At 34.5% G+C, this 17,331-nt stretch overlaps 1 protein-coding gene across 8 annotated transcripts in view; it reads left to right on the top strand.

Annotated features, from left to right (window-relative positions):
* Positions 1–17,331, top strand: part of NCOA1 (nuclear receptor coactivator 1) — a 148,590-nt gene that overhangs the window by 113,989 nt on the left and 17,270 nt on the right. For all 8 annotated transcript variants that reach the window (XM_015588218.2, XM_015588219.2, XM_006910276.3 and 5 more), the window contains 5 exons: positions 1,596–1,713; positions 2,932–3,100; positions 4,163–4,477; positions 10,594–10,695; positions 12,560–12,962. In XM_015588218.2, coding sequence (XP_015443704.1) covers positions 1,596–1,713; positions 2,932–3,100; positions 4,163–4,477; positions 10,594–10,695; positions 12,560–12,962 — 1,107 coding nt within the window. The remainder of the gene's footprint in view (positions 1–1,595; positions 1,714–2,931; positions 3,101–4,162; positions 4,478–10,593; positions 10,696–12,559; positions 12,963–17,331) is intronic.

Here is a 17,331-nt window from a genome sequence, read left to right on the forward strand (position 1 = left end):
CCTTAATTTAAAAAAAAAAAAAATGTGTTCTCAGGTTGCCAAAACAAAATAACACAGACCAGGCAGTTTAAACAACAAATTTATTTCCTCATAGTTCAAGAGGCTATAAGTAAAGGTTAGGATGTTGGCAGGTTTGGTTTTCTCTGAGGACTCTCACTGGTTTACAGATGGCTGCCTTCTAGCTGTGTCCTCATGGTCATCCCTCTGTGTTGTTTGTGTCCTAATCTCTTATAAGAATAGCAGTCATAGAGCCTACCCTAATGACCCTATTTTAACTTAATCATCTCTAAACACAGTCACATTCTGAGGTACTGGGGGTTAGGACTTCAACATATGAATCATATAATAACGATTAATTAATATATGTTCATTTTAGAAATTATAAGTTATTATTAGAACCCTTAAAGGAAAATAAAAGTAATCCTTTTTCTCACTACCTAAAAATCTACCAAGGATATTTAACCTACCAGAATTTTTTTCTGTTAATATATATGAAATAGTTTTAAAAATAGAATTACCCTGAACACAATGGATTGGGTTATGCTTTTTTCTTTTTCATTTAGTAATACATGGTAAATATCTATACCATAATTTATGTTTCTAAATTTCTAGAATTTAGGTTACATTTTTTCTAATATAAATAGTACAGAAATAATCAAAACTTTCCAAAAAAATTCCCACACAAAAACTTTCTAAAATGCATATACTGTTTTCTTCCATTACAAAACATAATTCAACCTCTTTTTTCATTTGTCATTATAAGCAGCAATTATTATACTGTTACTATACTGTTATGTTTTTATATTTTTATTTTTTAAAATTTATTTATTTTATGGTGACATTGGTTAACGAAATCCAATAAGTTTCAGCTGTACACTTTAACAGTAAGGCATAAAAATGCATATACTGTTTTCTTCCATTACAAAACATAATTCAACCTCTTTTTTCATTTGTCATTATAAGCAGCAATTATTATACTGTTACTATACTGTTATGTTTTTATATTTTTATTTTTTAAAATTTATTTATTTTATGGTGACATTGGTTAACGAAATCCAATAAGTTTCAGCTGTACACTTTAACAGTAAGGCATAAATATGCTGTTATATTTTTAGATGAACAACTGTAGAGCTTTGTCCATTTCCTAAATGATCCTAGACTGCTATGCCCTTTAGTTTCTGTTCTACCTTTTATACAACACGTTTTATCTTTTGCTTTAAGCTCTCATTTCATGATAATAACATTGTTCCTACTTATTCTAATGTACTGTAGACTGAAAAAACAATTAACCAAAATTGTTATATCTTTAATTTTTGATAGTGTCTGGAGTGATTCTCCTATGGTACATCAATTCATGTACAAACCTTTTAACATCAGATTTTCTTTGATTCACAGACCTTTTCTTATTTTGTCATTTACTTGTTGTTATGTGGCCACATTGTAGATAGTTTAAGTTTCTGAATAAGTGACCTTTGTATCATTGAAGTAATATTTTATGATTGAAATCTCTACTGTACTATATATTACTTCAGAAAAACATTGTCATTTTATCTTACCCTGTGCCACTGACTTCTTACCTTTTCTTCATTAATCAGGATTACCTGAGCTGGAATTGGAAGCAATTGATAACCAATTTGGACAACCAGGAACAGGTGATCAGATTCCATGGGCAAATAATGCAGTGACAGCTGTAAATCAGAATAAACCAGAAGAGTGAGTAATATACTTTGTATTTTATAAAGTATCACATTCCAACTTATGCAACAAAGAATTACTTTTTCTAAACTGGATTCCAGTCTGCATTGGTATTTTGTGAGATGTTAACAGAAGTGAATTATCATGAAAAAATAGAAATGGGGGAGGACACGGAGTTAGACTGATTTATTTACTGCATGACCTCAAGACTAGTATATATTGTAATTACCAAGAGATTGATACAGTGTACAGCTGTTGGTTTATTTTTCATTTCTTACTTCGCTTTGATTGATTAATATAACGTTTCTGGCACCTGTGGATGACTTGGCCTCAGTACAACAATTATGCTGCTCTTGAGCTTTTAGTTATAGAATTATTTTGTCCAGTTTTACTCTTTGTTTGGAGCAGGAGGGTATAAGGAGGGGAGGTACTTTCTATATGTACTCAGTGCCCCATCTTGATTAGAATTTAATTTCTAATCAGCACAAGGAGCTCTATTTCCATAACAGAATACATCTCATACATAGCAACCAAAGGATAACTAGATAGTACTGAGTGTGATTTAAAGCCTTAACTGTGAACATATGAACTGTGTTCCCATTTACCTTCCCTGAAGAAGAATCCTTATACTTATATTAGTAGTATTACTGTTATTTCTATATATTTCTGTTTTATGCATTATTTTATATCAGCTTGGATCTGCTATGTATTTCTACATATGTGTAATCAACACTTTGTTTTTTTGCTTAACACTGAGCATGTTTCATTTTTCTATTTTGAGTACTTTTGTAAACGGTAATCATGTCATGTTATCAGTATGATTTGATCATCTTTGAAAGTTAGGTAATAAAATGTGCACTGTTTTGATTATGGTTCAATTATCAATAATTCAAGGCATCCATAGAATGAATAGAGTAAATCCTAATATAGGCGAAGTGATTTTTTTCTGAGTTTTTAGTTAATTTTTATTTTTTACTTTTGTTAAAAATTTTTTTCCCTTTCCTAACCATTTGGTTAATTTTTTAGGCTATTTCTGTAAGCTAACATAAAGAAAATATAAACAAAGTTAATGGACAAAAGAATGAAAAATATGTTCATAAATTTCTGCACATTAAGTGTATCAGAGAATTTTCTAGAACTAGACTTGCATATGTATAGTGTGTGTGTGTATTTGCATTCTTAAGATAGAATAATCACTTGCTATACAGTCTTAAACTTTATCTTTTGATTCTGCAGCCAGTGTATTAGTTCACAATTAGATGAGCTGCTCTGTCCACCGACAACAGTAGAAGGAAGAAATGATGAGAAGGCTCTTCTTGAACAGCTGGTATCCTTCCTCAGCGGCAAGGATGAGACTGAATTGGCTGAATTGGACAGAGCTCTGGGAATTGACAAACTTGTTCAGGTATTTACTAAAGTTGGCATCATCTAAATGATTCATCCCCAAAAAGCTAGAAAATGATTTTTAAGCAAGATTTTTAAATATTGTTCTCACTATGCTTTAGCTTTTTTATAATTTACCCTTTTGAAAGTTAATAAAATATGTAATAGTTAATGGGATTTTTAAACAGAAAATATCATAATAATAATAATTAGAAAGTCTGAGATTAGAAAATCTTCGCCTTTCACTGTGGAACAGAATCTTAGAAGCTCTCCTTAGAATAGAATCCAGATTTATATCATTACTTCTTATTTTAGAACTTAATTTATCCTTTATTCATGCTAGCCTTCATCCTATATTTTCCATGATATTTCAACTTCCAGGTTAGTATTTTTCAGGTTGTGGGGTTGAAAAATCAGTTTAGTATGTCATGACACGCATTTTTTAAATGGAATAAATAGTGTAAAATACAAAATATCAGAATGTATAGCCCTTAAAAAGGGGAAGTTATGTTTCATGAAACTCTTCTTTTAGGCACCCACGTACACACACACAGCAGGTCACAACTTAAATTATATTTTTTACAATGAGTAATAGTCAAAAGTTTGAAAGTCATAACTCTGTGGCATTCTCTTAGGTCAGCTATAAATTTTTTTTCAAATATTAAACATGAATTCTGTATTTGAGATAGAAAAATGCCTGACTGACCCCTCCTTTAGGAATCTAATTCTGTGGTAACCTATTAAATATAAAATTTGTTGATTCTTAAGCTTTGCAGTGAAGTTCTTTTTAAACCTTTTTGCTGCATTTCATTGATTTAAGGCCTCTATTTTAACTGTGTTTTCATTTCTTTACTGAGATTTTAAAACATCTCAGTTAATCTGGCACTCCATTTCAGAAGTGCCTTTCAGAGGTGATTCTTTTGGGTGGTAAACTTCCGGAGAGCTTCATGGATTCAGCATGAATGAATATGTTTAGAAGACACTTTCTAGAGATAACATGCCCTTAGATCCAGAATTATATAGAGAAGTATGTCATTTACTGGCAGAAATTTATTTGTAAAATGTTTGGCTTATTTTCTAACAGGGAGGTGGATTAGATGTACTATCAGAGAGATTTCCGCCACAACAAGCAACACCACCTTTGATGATGGAAGAAAGACCCAACCTGTATTCCCAGCCTTATTCTTCTCCTTCACCTACTGCCAATCTCACTAGCCCTTTCCAAGGCATGGTCAGGCAAAAACCTTCACTGGGGACTATGCCTGTTCAAGTAACACCTCCCCGAGGTGCTTTTTCACCTGGCATGGGCATGCAGCCCAGGCAAACCCTAAACAGACCTCCAGCTGCACCCAACCAACTTCGACTTCAACTTCAGCAGCGATTACAGGGACAGCAGCAGGTGAGTACTCTTGTTTAGCACGTGATAGTTTTTAAAGACATATGTTCTTTTTGTAATAAGACAGCCCAGTTGCTACAATAAAGGTGACAAGTCTATTCCCAGACCTTTATGAAAGACTCAAACACCATCCTTGGTCTGCTAGGATAAGAAAAGAGGACACACTCATTCAATTAAAAACTGCTGGCTTATAACAAAGTAGTTTGAGACCTACTTTTGAAAGCAACTTAGTTTTATTTTTTGAGATAAAAAAATATTTAAAATGAACATTATACAATTATTAAATTAATAAGAGAAACAGCTTAATTGATAAAAGTATCAAGAGATATTGTCTATGATTGTTGGAACAGAAAATGAAGTTTATTTATGTTGTTTGAAGTTGGAGTGATTAAAGCCTAGTGACGATGTTATATTAGAAGGATGGAGGAAAGGAAAATTTGGGGGTGTTGAGAGTTGTGAGTGAGTTAATGAGCAGGTATAGTGACATAAATATTTAAGATCGTATAAGCAGCAAATATAGAGATAATCACCAGAAACCAGGAAAACAACTGGTTAAAAGTATCGTCTCTGGGAAGTGGGACCAGGACTATAGATAGTTGTTTCTTGTTATTAATCCTTCTCTGTTATTTCAAACCATGTGTGTATATTGCTTTAGATTTTTTTTTTTAAGTATGTCATTTCCTGGTGCCTTACTAATTCAGAAAAGAAGAAAAAGGAGATCAGTTAGAAAGGCAGTATGATATAATAGTTATAAGAGTTAGCTCTAGTTTCAAATCCTAGTTCTAACCTTAGCTTAGGTGAGTTGACAGGCAAATTATTTACCCTTGTAAAGCCTCTTGTTTTTCATCTTGGTTCTTCCTCTGTAAAAAGAATCGATTAACTAATTCCTTTACCTCATAGGTGGTTGTGATTAAATGAGATAATGCATGTAAAGCTTATAACACAATACCTGGCATGTAGTGGCCCTAATAAAAACTAGATAATACTATAAAATTCAATAAATAAATAATATGAAATGTGCTTTTATATCACTTAAAAAGATGATGAAAGGCAGAAAAAAAGGGAAAGACAAAACAGGAAAAAAAATTTAATGGTAGAATAACAAAGAAAGGAATCATTTTTTAAGTGCTGGAGTGAAATAAAGGACTCAAAGAGGAATTAAGGGAAGAGGGGGAAGAAACGAGCAACAAAGAAGGGGAATAGTAATATGTTCTGAGTTAAGTTAAAGATAAACTACTTCTTGTTATAACTCATCCATCATAGATAGAGAGCATAAGAATAAAGAATGCTTAATAGTTCTCCTGTACTTAATTTTTCATAAAACGTATTTAGGGGGACTGTATTAAGTACTGTGAGGAATACAAAGAATAAAACGTACAGACAGCTTTCAGAAGTCACAGTCGGCTCGGGATATTCAGAACATATATACCTGAAAAGTTACGTAACAATGCCAGCACTAAGTGATTTAGTGCTAAACCAAAAAAGTACAGGAAAATGTAGCTATGCTGATTTCCTCCTTTTGCAGGATATAGTTCAGTAAAAACTGCCTAAGTTAAAGGTTTAGTGAGCAAGGGCAGCACAACAATCTAGGTCAGGTTTGTGAATAGATGAAATGATAATTCATACTTAGTTCAGAAAAAAACTTGCTTTTACTTTGATTTGCTCCTAAAGCAACCGATCAGCAGAGTAGCCATGCAAAGGATATACATGAAATAAGGATGTAAATAGTTGAACATGACTTCTCATTGCTTCCTTTAAATATTATGGAAGTATGTCCAAAGCTTGGAGTTCTTAGTAGCCCAACAGACTGAAATATCCATCAAATGGGAGAAATAACAAAATTTGGGCGCACTATATTTTAAGCCTCCAGATATGTCAGTACACAAAAATAATTTATACTGCCTTATAAGACAGTAACTCTGCTACCTAAGGAGCCATATTATCTAGACCTACTCTCTGGGTTTTGGGCCATAAGTTCTGTTCATCAGTGGGTGCTCAGTCCATAGTGATTTTTGCACTACAGATGCTCAGAGTCTTCCATGTGTGTCTACTTAAGGCAGCGGTCCCCAACCTTTTTGGCACCAGGAACCAGTGCTCCTATGAGAGTCTAATGACTGATGATCTGAGTTGGAGTTGGAGCTGAGGCGGTGATGCCAGCACTGGGGAGCTGCTTCAAATACAGATGAAGCCTCGCTTGCTCGCTGGCCACTCACCTCCTGCTATGCGGCCCGGTTCCTAACAGGCCATGGACCTATACTGGTCCATGACCCGGGGGTTGGAGACCCCTGCACTTCAGGGCTCCCTGTGAGAAGGTCTGGCCAAAGCTTTTCTTAATCAGTGTCTCAGTTTTAAGTTGCTGTCAGCAACAAGGAAAGAAAAAAGATCAATTCAAAGTAGTAAAAAAAAATATTTTGACTCAAATATTGACATGATACAAAATAGAGACAGGTCCAGATGTGGTTACTTCAGAGATTCAAGGTTGTTATAAAGGACCCAGGTTCTTTCTATTTTTTTACTGTGTAATCCTTGGCAACTAGAAAAAGGGCTGCCATCGTTACAAATATGACCTGCAAGCAAAACTGTCTAGCAGGGGAAAAGGGACTGCCTCTTTCCTCTGCATCTCAGAGCCTTTCTTCAGAAGGCTCTTGCTCCTCTTTCTCTCCCATCCCACCCCCTCAAAGTGAAGAAGTGTTCACATCTGCCTAGCCATGACTAAGTCACATGTACATACTTAACCAATTGCTGGCAAGGATTGACTTACAGTACTTATAGATTATCCCTTGAGGTATGTGATTTGGGATAGTTAGCTGAATAAAATCCTATTCTATCATCCAGGAAAAGGAGAAGAGTAAACGGCTGTGTGGTGGCAATAACAGTACCTGATAAAACCAAGAAACTGAGGTTTAAATATGTTTAAAGCTATACAGGTAAATTCACAGTTGGGATCAAATTGGTGAACTGTGGAACATCTGTACTTTCTCCTGCCTTAAATTCCATTAAATGACAGGTCGTATATTTTAATTGAGTAAGTTCATATCAGAGCAGAAAAAAAGAATACCATCTTATCATACTAAAAGTTTTGAAATATATAGAATTTTGAAATATAGAAAGCAAATCTGAGAAAGAAACAAAATTATCATGTGCAAATAATATGACTTGCTCACATAGAAAATCCGAGAGAATATACAGAGAACTTAGAACTAACAGATAAGTTCAGCAAGGTTTCTGAATAAAAGAAATAAAAATCAACGACAAGCCTTTTGATTAGCAACAACCAATTAGAGAATATAATTTCAAAATATGTCACCATATGCAAAAGTTAGAAAATTATAAACCATAATTGAAAGTCACAAAGAAAATCCAAATAAAGGATACTTATGAATTGAAAGACTATCATAAAGATGGCAGTCATTCTGAAATTAATCTATAAATTCAGTGGAATTCCAATCAGAATCTCAACATGGAATTTGACAAATAGATGCTAAATTTATTTTAGAAGCGTGAATACAGTCTTAAAGAAGAATAAGGATGAACTCACCCTACCGGATACCAAGATTTAAAACCAAGTTTTAGAAATTAAAATAATGTAGAACTGGCATAGGGATAGACAGACAGTTCTACTGATTGGAACAAAATAGAGCACAGAGACACACCCAGATGTATATAGAAACTTAATAAGTGACAGAGGTGGCAGTCACTGGGGAAAGAATGGCCTGCGTAATAAATGCTGGTACATTTGGCTGTCCATAAAGGGGGAAAAATTAAATTCGATCCTTACCTTATACCATACATAAAAATAAATTCTAGGTGGTTTAATGACCTAAATGTGAATATGAGAAGATCTCTATTGCCCCTTAAAATTTTTTACATTAAAATGTAAAACTTTTAAGTTAACAGATACCATAAACAAGGTTTAAGACGAGCTACAGACTCAGGGAAGTTATTTCAGGAAAGATATTTGCAACCCCATATAACAGACAAAGGATTAGTATCTAGAATACATCAGATTCATAACATGGTGTTTTTAATACACTTACCTCACTTGATTGATATCATCGGTTTATTTGTTGGTCATATCCTCTTCTTCCTTCTTCCCTCTTGCCAAACGCAGGAGATGTAAGCATCTAATTGTCAGGAAGTTAACACAGTACCTGATGATTCAAGAAAAGAAAGGGATATACTCAGATCTACATCGTAGTTTTTTCTTTTTAATGGATCTTAAGATCAGTTTTAAAAACATGGTTTCTTGACTGTAAGTATATCCCATCAACTAGAATATGGTACACAAAGCGCAAAAAGATTTTAAGATTTTTAGTTTGACTCTATAGTTGTGAATAATCCCCAGTTGGCGGACAGGAGGAGGAAGAACACTGTAGGAAACTAGAATAGATGCCCTGGTTGAGATTTTTTAAAAAGGCAAAAATGACGGAAAGAGCTGGTGATTAAAAAGAAATACAGAGTTAAAGTCTTTAGGTGTAGTGTCTGCTTCCATCTCAAATAAGCAAAGACTCAAGAAATATTTCCATAATACCTATAAAGAACTTGTAAAGTTCTATTTTTGGACAAGAGCAGCAAAAAATGGGTAGACCTGCTGCTTATCGAAAATTGTATAACACTGGTTGACAAAAAATAGAATTATTCTATTCTAGTTTCATTTTCCCCTTCTCCAGCAAGGGACATGGTTTTCGTACTATCAAGAAAAGAATAATATGAAGAGAGAATAACAATCGAAAGAGATAAAGAAATATGGTATACTTAGGCAAGTCCCAATACGTTATGTGGTAGGGTGCTGAAGAAAGGTATGGATCTGCCATAAGAACCACTATTGATCATCTTTTATATATTAGGGAATAGAAGCAACCAGAAAATTGAACTAAGATCAAAGAGCAGAAACTGCAGAGAAGCAGATTTCACCTCTAGATTTCTGGCAATGAAAACTGCCTGATGAAAGCATAGACTTCTTCAAAAAACTCTCTTATAAGAATTTATGCAGTGGCTGTGTCAGAGTTCTCACCCTTGGCTCCATTAACATTTTAGAGCTGGGCGATTCTTGTTAGCGGGGGGATGGGAGGCTTCTCATGTGCTGAAGGGTGTTCAGTAGACTCCCTGGTCTCTACCCACCACATGCTGGTAGGAACCTTTCCCTAATCATGACATCCAAAAATGTCTTCCTTAGAAGATTGCTCTAGGAGTTAATAGTTAAATGTCAGAAAAAAAGGTTTGTGATAAATAAGTTATATAGTATATCCTCTTCGTGGAGATTCACAATGCGCTTTGGCCAGTTAAAGGCTCATAGAGTTACTGCAGTAAGGAAATCTGTCTCACCTTGCGTAACCCATCGTTTCTAGTACTTAATACAGCACAGCGTGCTATTTTTCCGGCACATCTATTAATATCCTGCAGAACAATGTTCTTTAGAACACCAATTTGGGAAATGCTGGTCTAAAGTAATTACTTCTTCCAGTTAAATAAATAGTCCATTTTCTCAGACCATTTGTTTCTTACATAATTCTCTTCAGCTAATGGAATCACATCAGATTTTCCCCCAAATATGTACCCATTAGACAGGTACCCTCCAATGAGAAATACCTCAGCTTTTCCATTTATCTTCCAGACCTTTGTAGAATATACTATATTGTATACTTACTTTTTTACTCACAATAGTTTTATGATCTAGAGCTGTTTCTTTCCATTATTGCACTTACCTGAAATAACTAAGTATTAAAAAAAATTTTAAATATGTAAAATGTATGTGTGTATTTAATGACAGCATTTATGGCAGAGCATTTAAAAGTAGAATACATACACGTGTAATATATATGCATATAGATACATGCACATGGATATATGTACATGTGTATAGTATGTATGGCTATGTATATACATATCTGTACATGTGTATGTGTTATACTTTTAAGTGATCTGCCATATTTAGTGTTCTGCAGGCAGGAAATACTTGATGTTAGGAATTACCAACCTTTGGCAAATAAACATGGGAAATAATCTTATTAAATCTAGATTACTAAAACTTGTTAGTAACGAAAAAATGTGTTACCTATAAGGGCTGTGCTATGTTTGTGTGTAGAAATACGATATCTCATTTTGTCGTTTTTTTCTAGTTGATACACCAAAATCGGCAAGCTATCTTGAACCAATTTGCAGCAAATGCTCCTGTTGGTATCAACATGAGATCAGGCATGCAGCAGCAAATTACACCCCAGGTAATGTGAGGAAACCAGACATTGTTAGCACTTTTCTAACCCAACCCGTGTTGACTTGAGTGTCTTTGAAATGATCTGTGAGCTGATCTTTTAATGGTGTTTATTAGTGTAGCTGTCTTCTAGAATGAATTTATCATGAACTTGTGATACTCCTTACTGATATTTGATCAGAAGCCAAGGGTTCTTTGTTTTGTTTTATTGTTATTGTTGCCATCGCTATTAGATACAGCTGACTAAGCAGAAAACTCTTACTGTTGTACTAAATTGTATCAGTAATAAGAAGCCTAAGATATGAGACTTGTGAATGGTAATGAAACCTGATCCAAACCCAGTCACATTGCTGAGTTATATTAACTATCTCATGTTCTCTGTTCTGTCTGATCATCAGCATTTTCTATATTTTATTTATTTGAACATCCCTTGTATATGAACCCAGAGCCACTGGAACTTTAAACGTAAAACGAACTGGGTGGCCTTCTAAGTATTATCTAGAAATCACTCCCTACTTCTGCACATACTTTAACATTTTTGCTTCCACCACTTTTTTTCCTGTTTCCTTAACCAAGTTTACATAAAAGTTGGGGAACTGAGGAATTTTAGAGAGGAGTCAAACAAAACTCTTCTTTTCTCCATAAAATGGACCTGGATGGATTCGGGGCAAATACAGAAAGCCAACACTAACTATAAGGGTAAATATTAACAGAAACTGCTGGTAAGCAATAGATACTGGCATCTTCATCCAGATTTGGGTTTCTCTGTCTCATAAATCTCAGTGGTTAGCTCATGCAAGGGTAATTAGATTATAAGGACAGAAGACATTTTTTTTTGGAATTCACATAAAGATGATTTCTACCAGAAAGTCATATGTCACAGTTTCTTCTAGATTGGACTATATCTAGTTGACATGTTTAATTTTAATGGAGCCATTGCTTTAATCTGATCCTCAATCTGATTAAATTGACATTTTCTGAGGAAGGCTTTACTGACATGCCATATTGCTTTGCAAATTAAACCAAAAAGCGATTTCAACCTAATTTTACCACTTTTTTCTTCATAATCTTATAGCTATTAAAATACTTATTCTAATGTCTAGAGTAGTCTTGTAACTACAGCAGTGATATAAAAAATGCTGGTTCCCATTTATTTGTTTATGATTTTACTTCTAATTAGTTATTTTCTTTTTAAGCAATAATTTATTTAGCATTGTATCCTGGATTTCTGATTTTTCCTTTTTAATGGTATTTGTAGGTTTTTCTAACTGTAAAGATAATATGTTTATTATAGATAATTTAGAAAATACAGAAAAGTATATATGAAAATAATTAAAATCACCTGTAATCACATTTTATTCATTTAAGTAAGATGATGTAAGTTAGAAAAGGGGGAAACTGAATTTCTCTGTATTAGAAACAGTAAATTTTTTGGAAAAGGAAGTCTCCTAACAACCTAATGTCAGATAAGATAGAAGTCACCAAGCACATTTTCTTTCTCTTCTTTATGGTTTTCTTGTTTCTTTTAACAGTTTTCATGACCTGTGTTATAATACTAATCAATATAGACTTTCTTTGACTTTTCTCAGTTCTGTGTGACTTTTGAGAATTTGCATTTAACGCATTTTAATGGTCAGGCATTGTTTTAGCGTTTCTCAACTACCTTTGATCTACAAAATGTGTTTAATTCAGTTTCTCCCCTGTGATAATTACTTAAGAGGTTTTTGTTCCTTTTCTGTTTTATTTTCCTTTGTACACTGATAATTGCTACCTATTTTGTTGCCCCAAGCTACTAGGCTTTATCTTGTAAGCTTTCCAAGATAGGTAGCAATTATAATAATACTAATAAGTGAGGCATTTTTCCTCCTTTGCAGCCACCCCTGAATGCCCAAATGTTGGCACAGCGCCAGCGGGAGTTATACAGTCAACAGCACCGACAGAGGCAGCTAATACAGCAGCAAAGAGCCATGCTCATGAGGCAACAAAGCTTTGGGAACAACCTCCCTCCCTCATCTGGACTGCCAGTTCAAATGGGGAATCCCCGTCTTCCTCAGGGTGCCTCGCAGCAATTCCCCTACCCACCAAACTATGGTACAAATCCAGGAACCCCACCTGCTTCTACCAGCCCATTTTCACAACTGGCAGCAAATCCTGAGGCAGCACTGGCCAGCCGCAACAGCATGGTGAACAGAGGCATGACGGGAAACCTGGGAGGACAGTTTGGCACTGGGATCAATCCTCAGATGCAGCAGACTGTGTTCCAGTACCCAGGATCAGGTACGAGGGCCACGACTGTGTCGCTTTTACAAGTCCTGCATGTAGGCCTCTCTTTCCGTGTGTTTCAGTTCAGTGACACTAAATGGCTGAGTGGTTTGAGGCTATTCTCTTAGATATCTAAGGTTATTAAATTAGAGGGTCTATAAGGACCTGTCTGACTAAAATTTGTAATGTTCTGTATGTACATTTTCTCTCATGGAGCCCTATAAGAATCTAATGAAAGTCTACTTCGGACAGTGGGTTTAAGAACATTAACTCAAAGCTTGGATACAGTTTTTTTCATTATGTTGGAGATTTTGTGTTTGATAGCTTACATAAGGACAATTAATCTTCACAAAGTATCTCAAACTTCTCATTAATGTCACCACTCTTAGCTGCTTAGGTTGTGAACTATTCCTGCAATATTTGGCAGCTTTCTGGCTTCTAAAGGGTTTTTGTCTTTTTTAATCTTTCATTTGCACTGTCTCTGTTCCATTCTTTTTCCTAGGCGATATCTTTTTTTACTTCTCTTTCACTTTGAGGTTCTAATAGGTACTGATTAAGTACATTTGATGCATCCATCATGTTTAATCAAACTTTGATGCAAAATTAATGGCAAATTCCTGAAAAAAAATTGAAATAAATCCCTGAATTTTATAAGTGAAAGAAAAAGTAAATTTTAAGGCTGCTTAAAAATGAATTTTAGGTTTTAAGAGAAGGCTGCTGTTTGACTTGAAAAAATGGTGAAGTTATATAGAGATTTTTGACGTGGCAATGTGCTTATCAACTTTGACAGCCAAATCAATTTAGACTTTTCATTCTTATGGCAGCAAGTGCTAGAATACTTTGACTACTAAATTAACTATCTAGGGAGACTTGTGTCAGAGAACATCAGAATTCTTTAAGACCTTTTAATAAAAATTATGCCACATCAGTTCCTTTGTCCTCGAGACAATGAAGTCATCTTTGGCTGGTTTATATCTCTGACACTATCTGTGTGGGCGATGAAAGGATTATAAATCCATATTTTTAATTATAAGATTATATAAACAGGAATGGCCTTCAGAAGAGTTTTATTTCTTAAGATTTATGTATACAAAGAATTTGACAAGGCTCTTTCACTTTCTCCTGCAGAAGTACTCCCTTCAACGTTGGAAGACTTCTGTAGTTATCTGTGTCCCCATTCCTCTTCCAAAATGGCAACTTAGCCTAAACAGCAAATAGATTCTTAGCACTCATGATATGAATTTCATATCCTTGAATCAAAAGATTTATCTCATTCATTGGTGGGGAAATACTAACTATAAGTAAACCAAAAATTAATAAATTCTCCAAGGATTTCTTTCTCTTATAAAAATAAAAATTTTCAGTCAATTTTCAGTCACGCTGTTTACAACCTCTTCTCTGGAAACTTCCTTTCCTGCTCTCGTTCCTTGACAAAGCCACCTGGAAAGCCCTGGTTCCAATGAAGTTGACAAGATTTCTTTCAGGGTTGTGGGTCCAGTCTTTGATCTATTGCATGTCAGTATATAGAACACAGTAATTGAGGTGGCGAGTGGGTAGACTTTCCTTCTTTACCAGGCAGGCAGCATAACCAGATGTGTTGCCACTCATCATAGCTGCTTTATCTGGTACCTGGATTTTTCTTCCAGCCAAACTTTTGATTAACCAAAAATACTTTCCACAAAATAAGCATTTTTCTTTGATAAAGCCAGCAGTCACACTACAAACAAAACCCAGAAGGTGTGTACACAGGAGAGAGTACTAACTTCGTCCAGGTGCAGACTGAAATGAAATGTCAGAGCTTTCAGTTCTTCCATGAACTGCTTCAAAATAATAGAAGGTTCTTAGTTTTTCTGGAAAGCATAAGAACAATTAAAGAGGAAATGTTTTAATTTCTTCCACTGCTCTAAGTTATAAACTTGCTTTGATATGATCAGCAGCCTGCTAGGAGGCTTCAAGACCAGGTTTTGTGTTGGTACAAATTCAAGTTCTGGAATAGTTCTAACCTTTTCAAAGCAAGCCTTCTCAAAAAAAAAAAAAAAGCCACAACTTGTTTTTATAAATAAAGTTTTATTGGAACACAGCCATTCTCATTAGCTTACACATTGTTTATGGCTGATTTCACACAACAGAATTGAGTAGTTGTTGCAGAAACCTTAGAGCCTGCAAAACCAAAAATATTTACTGTCTGGCCCTTTGCATAAAAAGTTTGCTTTGGCATCTTCAGCTTAACATCGGCCCAAAATAGATGAAAGAACATGTAGGTAAACTGTTACAGAGAATGCTTTCTTTTATTTCTGAAAACAGAATTTTTCTGGATTATGCTGTGAAGATAAGTGCACTAGAACAGAATTAGACATTTAAAATTTGTTTTATACTAAGACAGTATTCAAAGTAAATATGGGGGATTTTTTTAAAATTTTGTACCCACTTCGTGAATTCTTTGAAACCCATCCAGAGCCCCCTTTTCTGTGAACTGCACAGTAAAATGCTACTCCACCTATTCCTCCTCAGTGATCTTATCAACTCCTGTGGCTTCAGTGACCTCTTCAAACTAATGGCTCTGTTCTCTATCTCTAACCAGATCTCTCTCTTGCGTGTACCACTGCCTGCTGGACAGACATACTTGAATTTTCCACCAACAACCCAAACTCAACTTGTCCAAAGCTAGACTCATCAACTCCACTTGCCCTTCCCTCCATGTCTCAGTGTTCCAGTTATAACAAACTTCTCAAGTTCCAGGAAGAGGCCATATGTTGCTCTGTTTTACTCCTAGGCCTTTGTACATCCTGAACCCTCTGTCTAAAATATCCTTCCCTCACCTGTCTCATCTCTGTTCCTTTCTCCCCTCAAAGGTATCTCCTCTGGGAAGCCTTCCCTGCCGACACTCCCAATTATGAGCACTTACCACGCTGTCTTAGAGCCACTTGTTAACCTAGCTGCCTTTCTTTTTAAACAGCAAATTCCGTGAGTGAGCTAAGTGTGATTTTTTAACCTTTTTTTTTCGCAAGTGCTTAGCACAGTGAGACTTTGCAGACGTAAAAGAATGGGAGGTTGAATCTTGATTCTCGTTGCTGCTGCCAAATGTCTGTGAGGTTGTTCATGGTCCAGCAAGGAGAATTTGTATGGTCTAGGCAAAGATGGAATTGTAGACTTTAAACTAGGTTGTCTGATTCAAGGAGTACAAGGTTCAGTGTGGTGGCAGGACTGTACTAAAACTGTAACTTCCACTCCAATTCATTATTGACAGGCTGATTCTTTCTACTAAAATTAGATCATCAGATAAGGAAAACATGGGCAGTTAAAATGTGACATAAGGCCAGAAAGAAGTGTCAAAAAGCGTGCCGCCGTACTTGGAGTCTCATTTATTTTTTACTTGACCCTCACAGAGTAATATCCAAAATGTGATAAGTATGTTTTCCCCCTCTCATAGATGTTTTTTCTGAAAGAAATTATTTCTTCACAAATAAGATTAAAAACGGATTAGGGACAGACAAGTATTTTTTAAGAATCACAACCAAAATAGTTGAAATTTAAAATATAGAATTAATGCAAAGACAGTTAACATATATGAAGATAGTGAAGACGATGGGGAAAAAACCCACCCCGTAGAGTCATAAATGGGAAAAATTTTTTCCTTTATATATTCTATGTCAAAATTATTAACCAGAGATTAAATTATATATGGAGGAAGCATCAAAGAGAAAGTATGTAGCTTTACATAATCTTTATTTTTAAAAAAGGTGTAAACATTTAGTAAAAGAAAAAAAACTGTATACAGTCTATATAGTTGGCTCAACTTTCACATAAAATTTAAAATTGTCTATAAAAAAACAAAAGTGAATAAATTACATCTCTGACCAGATTAACCAAGCCAAAAAAAGAGAAAAGTCATTGTATCAGCAATGATAATACAATATTGTACTGGCATGTACAATTATGTTTACAAAGAGACATCAAGGACATGGAAACATGCATATGATATAATGATAAGGGAAAGAAGCAACAAAATTATGAAATATTTTATAGAGGAAGATTTGAAGGAATTATACTAAATTATGGGTAATCAAATTATAAAATTCTTTTTTTCTTGCACCTTTATAACTTTCTCAAAAGCATTTAACTGGAAATGTATTTTTCAGGAAAAAAAAAACAAAAAAGAATACAAAATGCTAACATAACAAATCATAAAAGGACCCATTTTTACTTTTTTAAATTGTTATAAGCTCAATTTTTTGCCAAGATGGAGTAATGGGGACTAGATTTATTCTCCTATCTGAAACAAACAAACAAAAAAATCAAAGGACAAAAAAATCAAACAAACAAACAAAAATATCAAACAAACAAAAAAATCAATTTTGAAACAGCAGTTCTCAAAATTGCCCAG

Source organism: Pteropus alecto, unplaced genomic scaffold (assembly GCF_000325575.1).
Source record: "Pteropus alecto unplaced genomic scaffold, ASM32557v1 scaffold61, whole genome shotgun sequence".
In the NCBI taxonomy this organism is placed as follows: domain Eukaryota; kingdom Metazoa; phylum Chordata; class Mammalia; order Chiroptera; family Pteropodidae; genus Pteropus; species Pteropus alecto.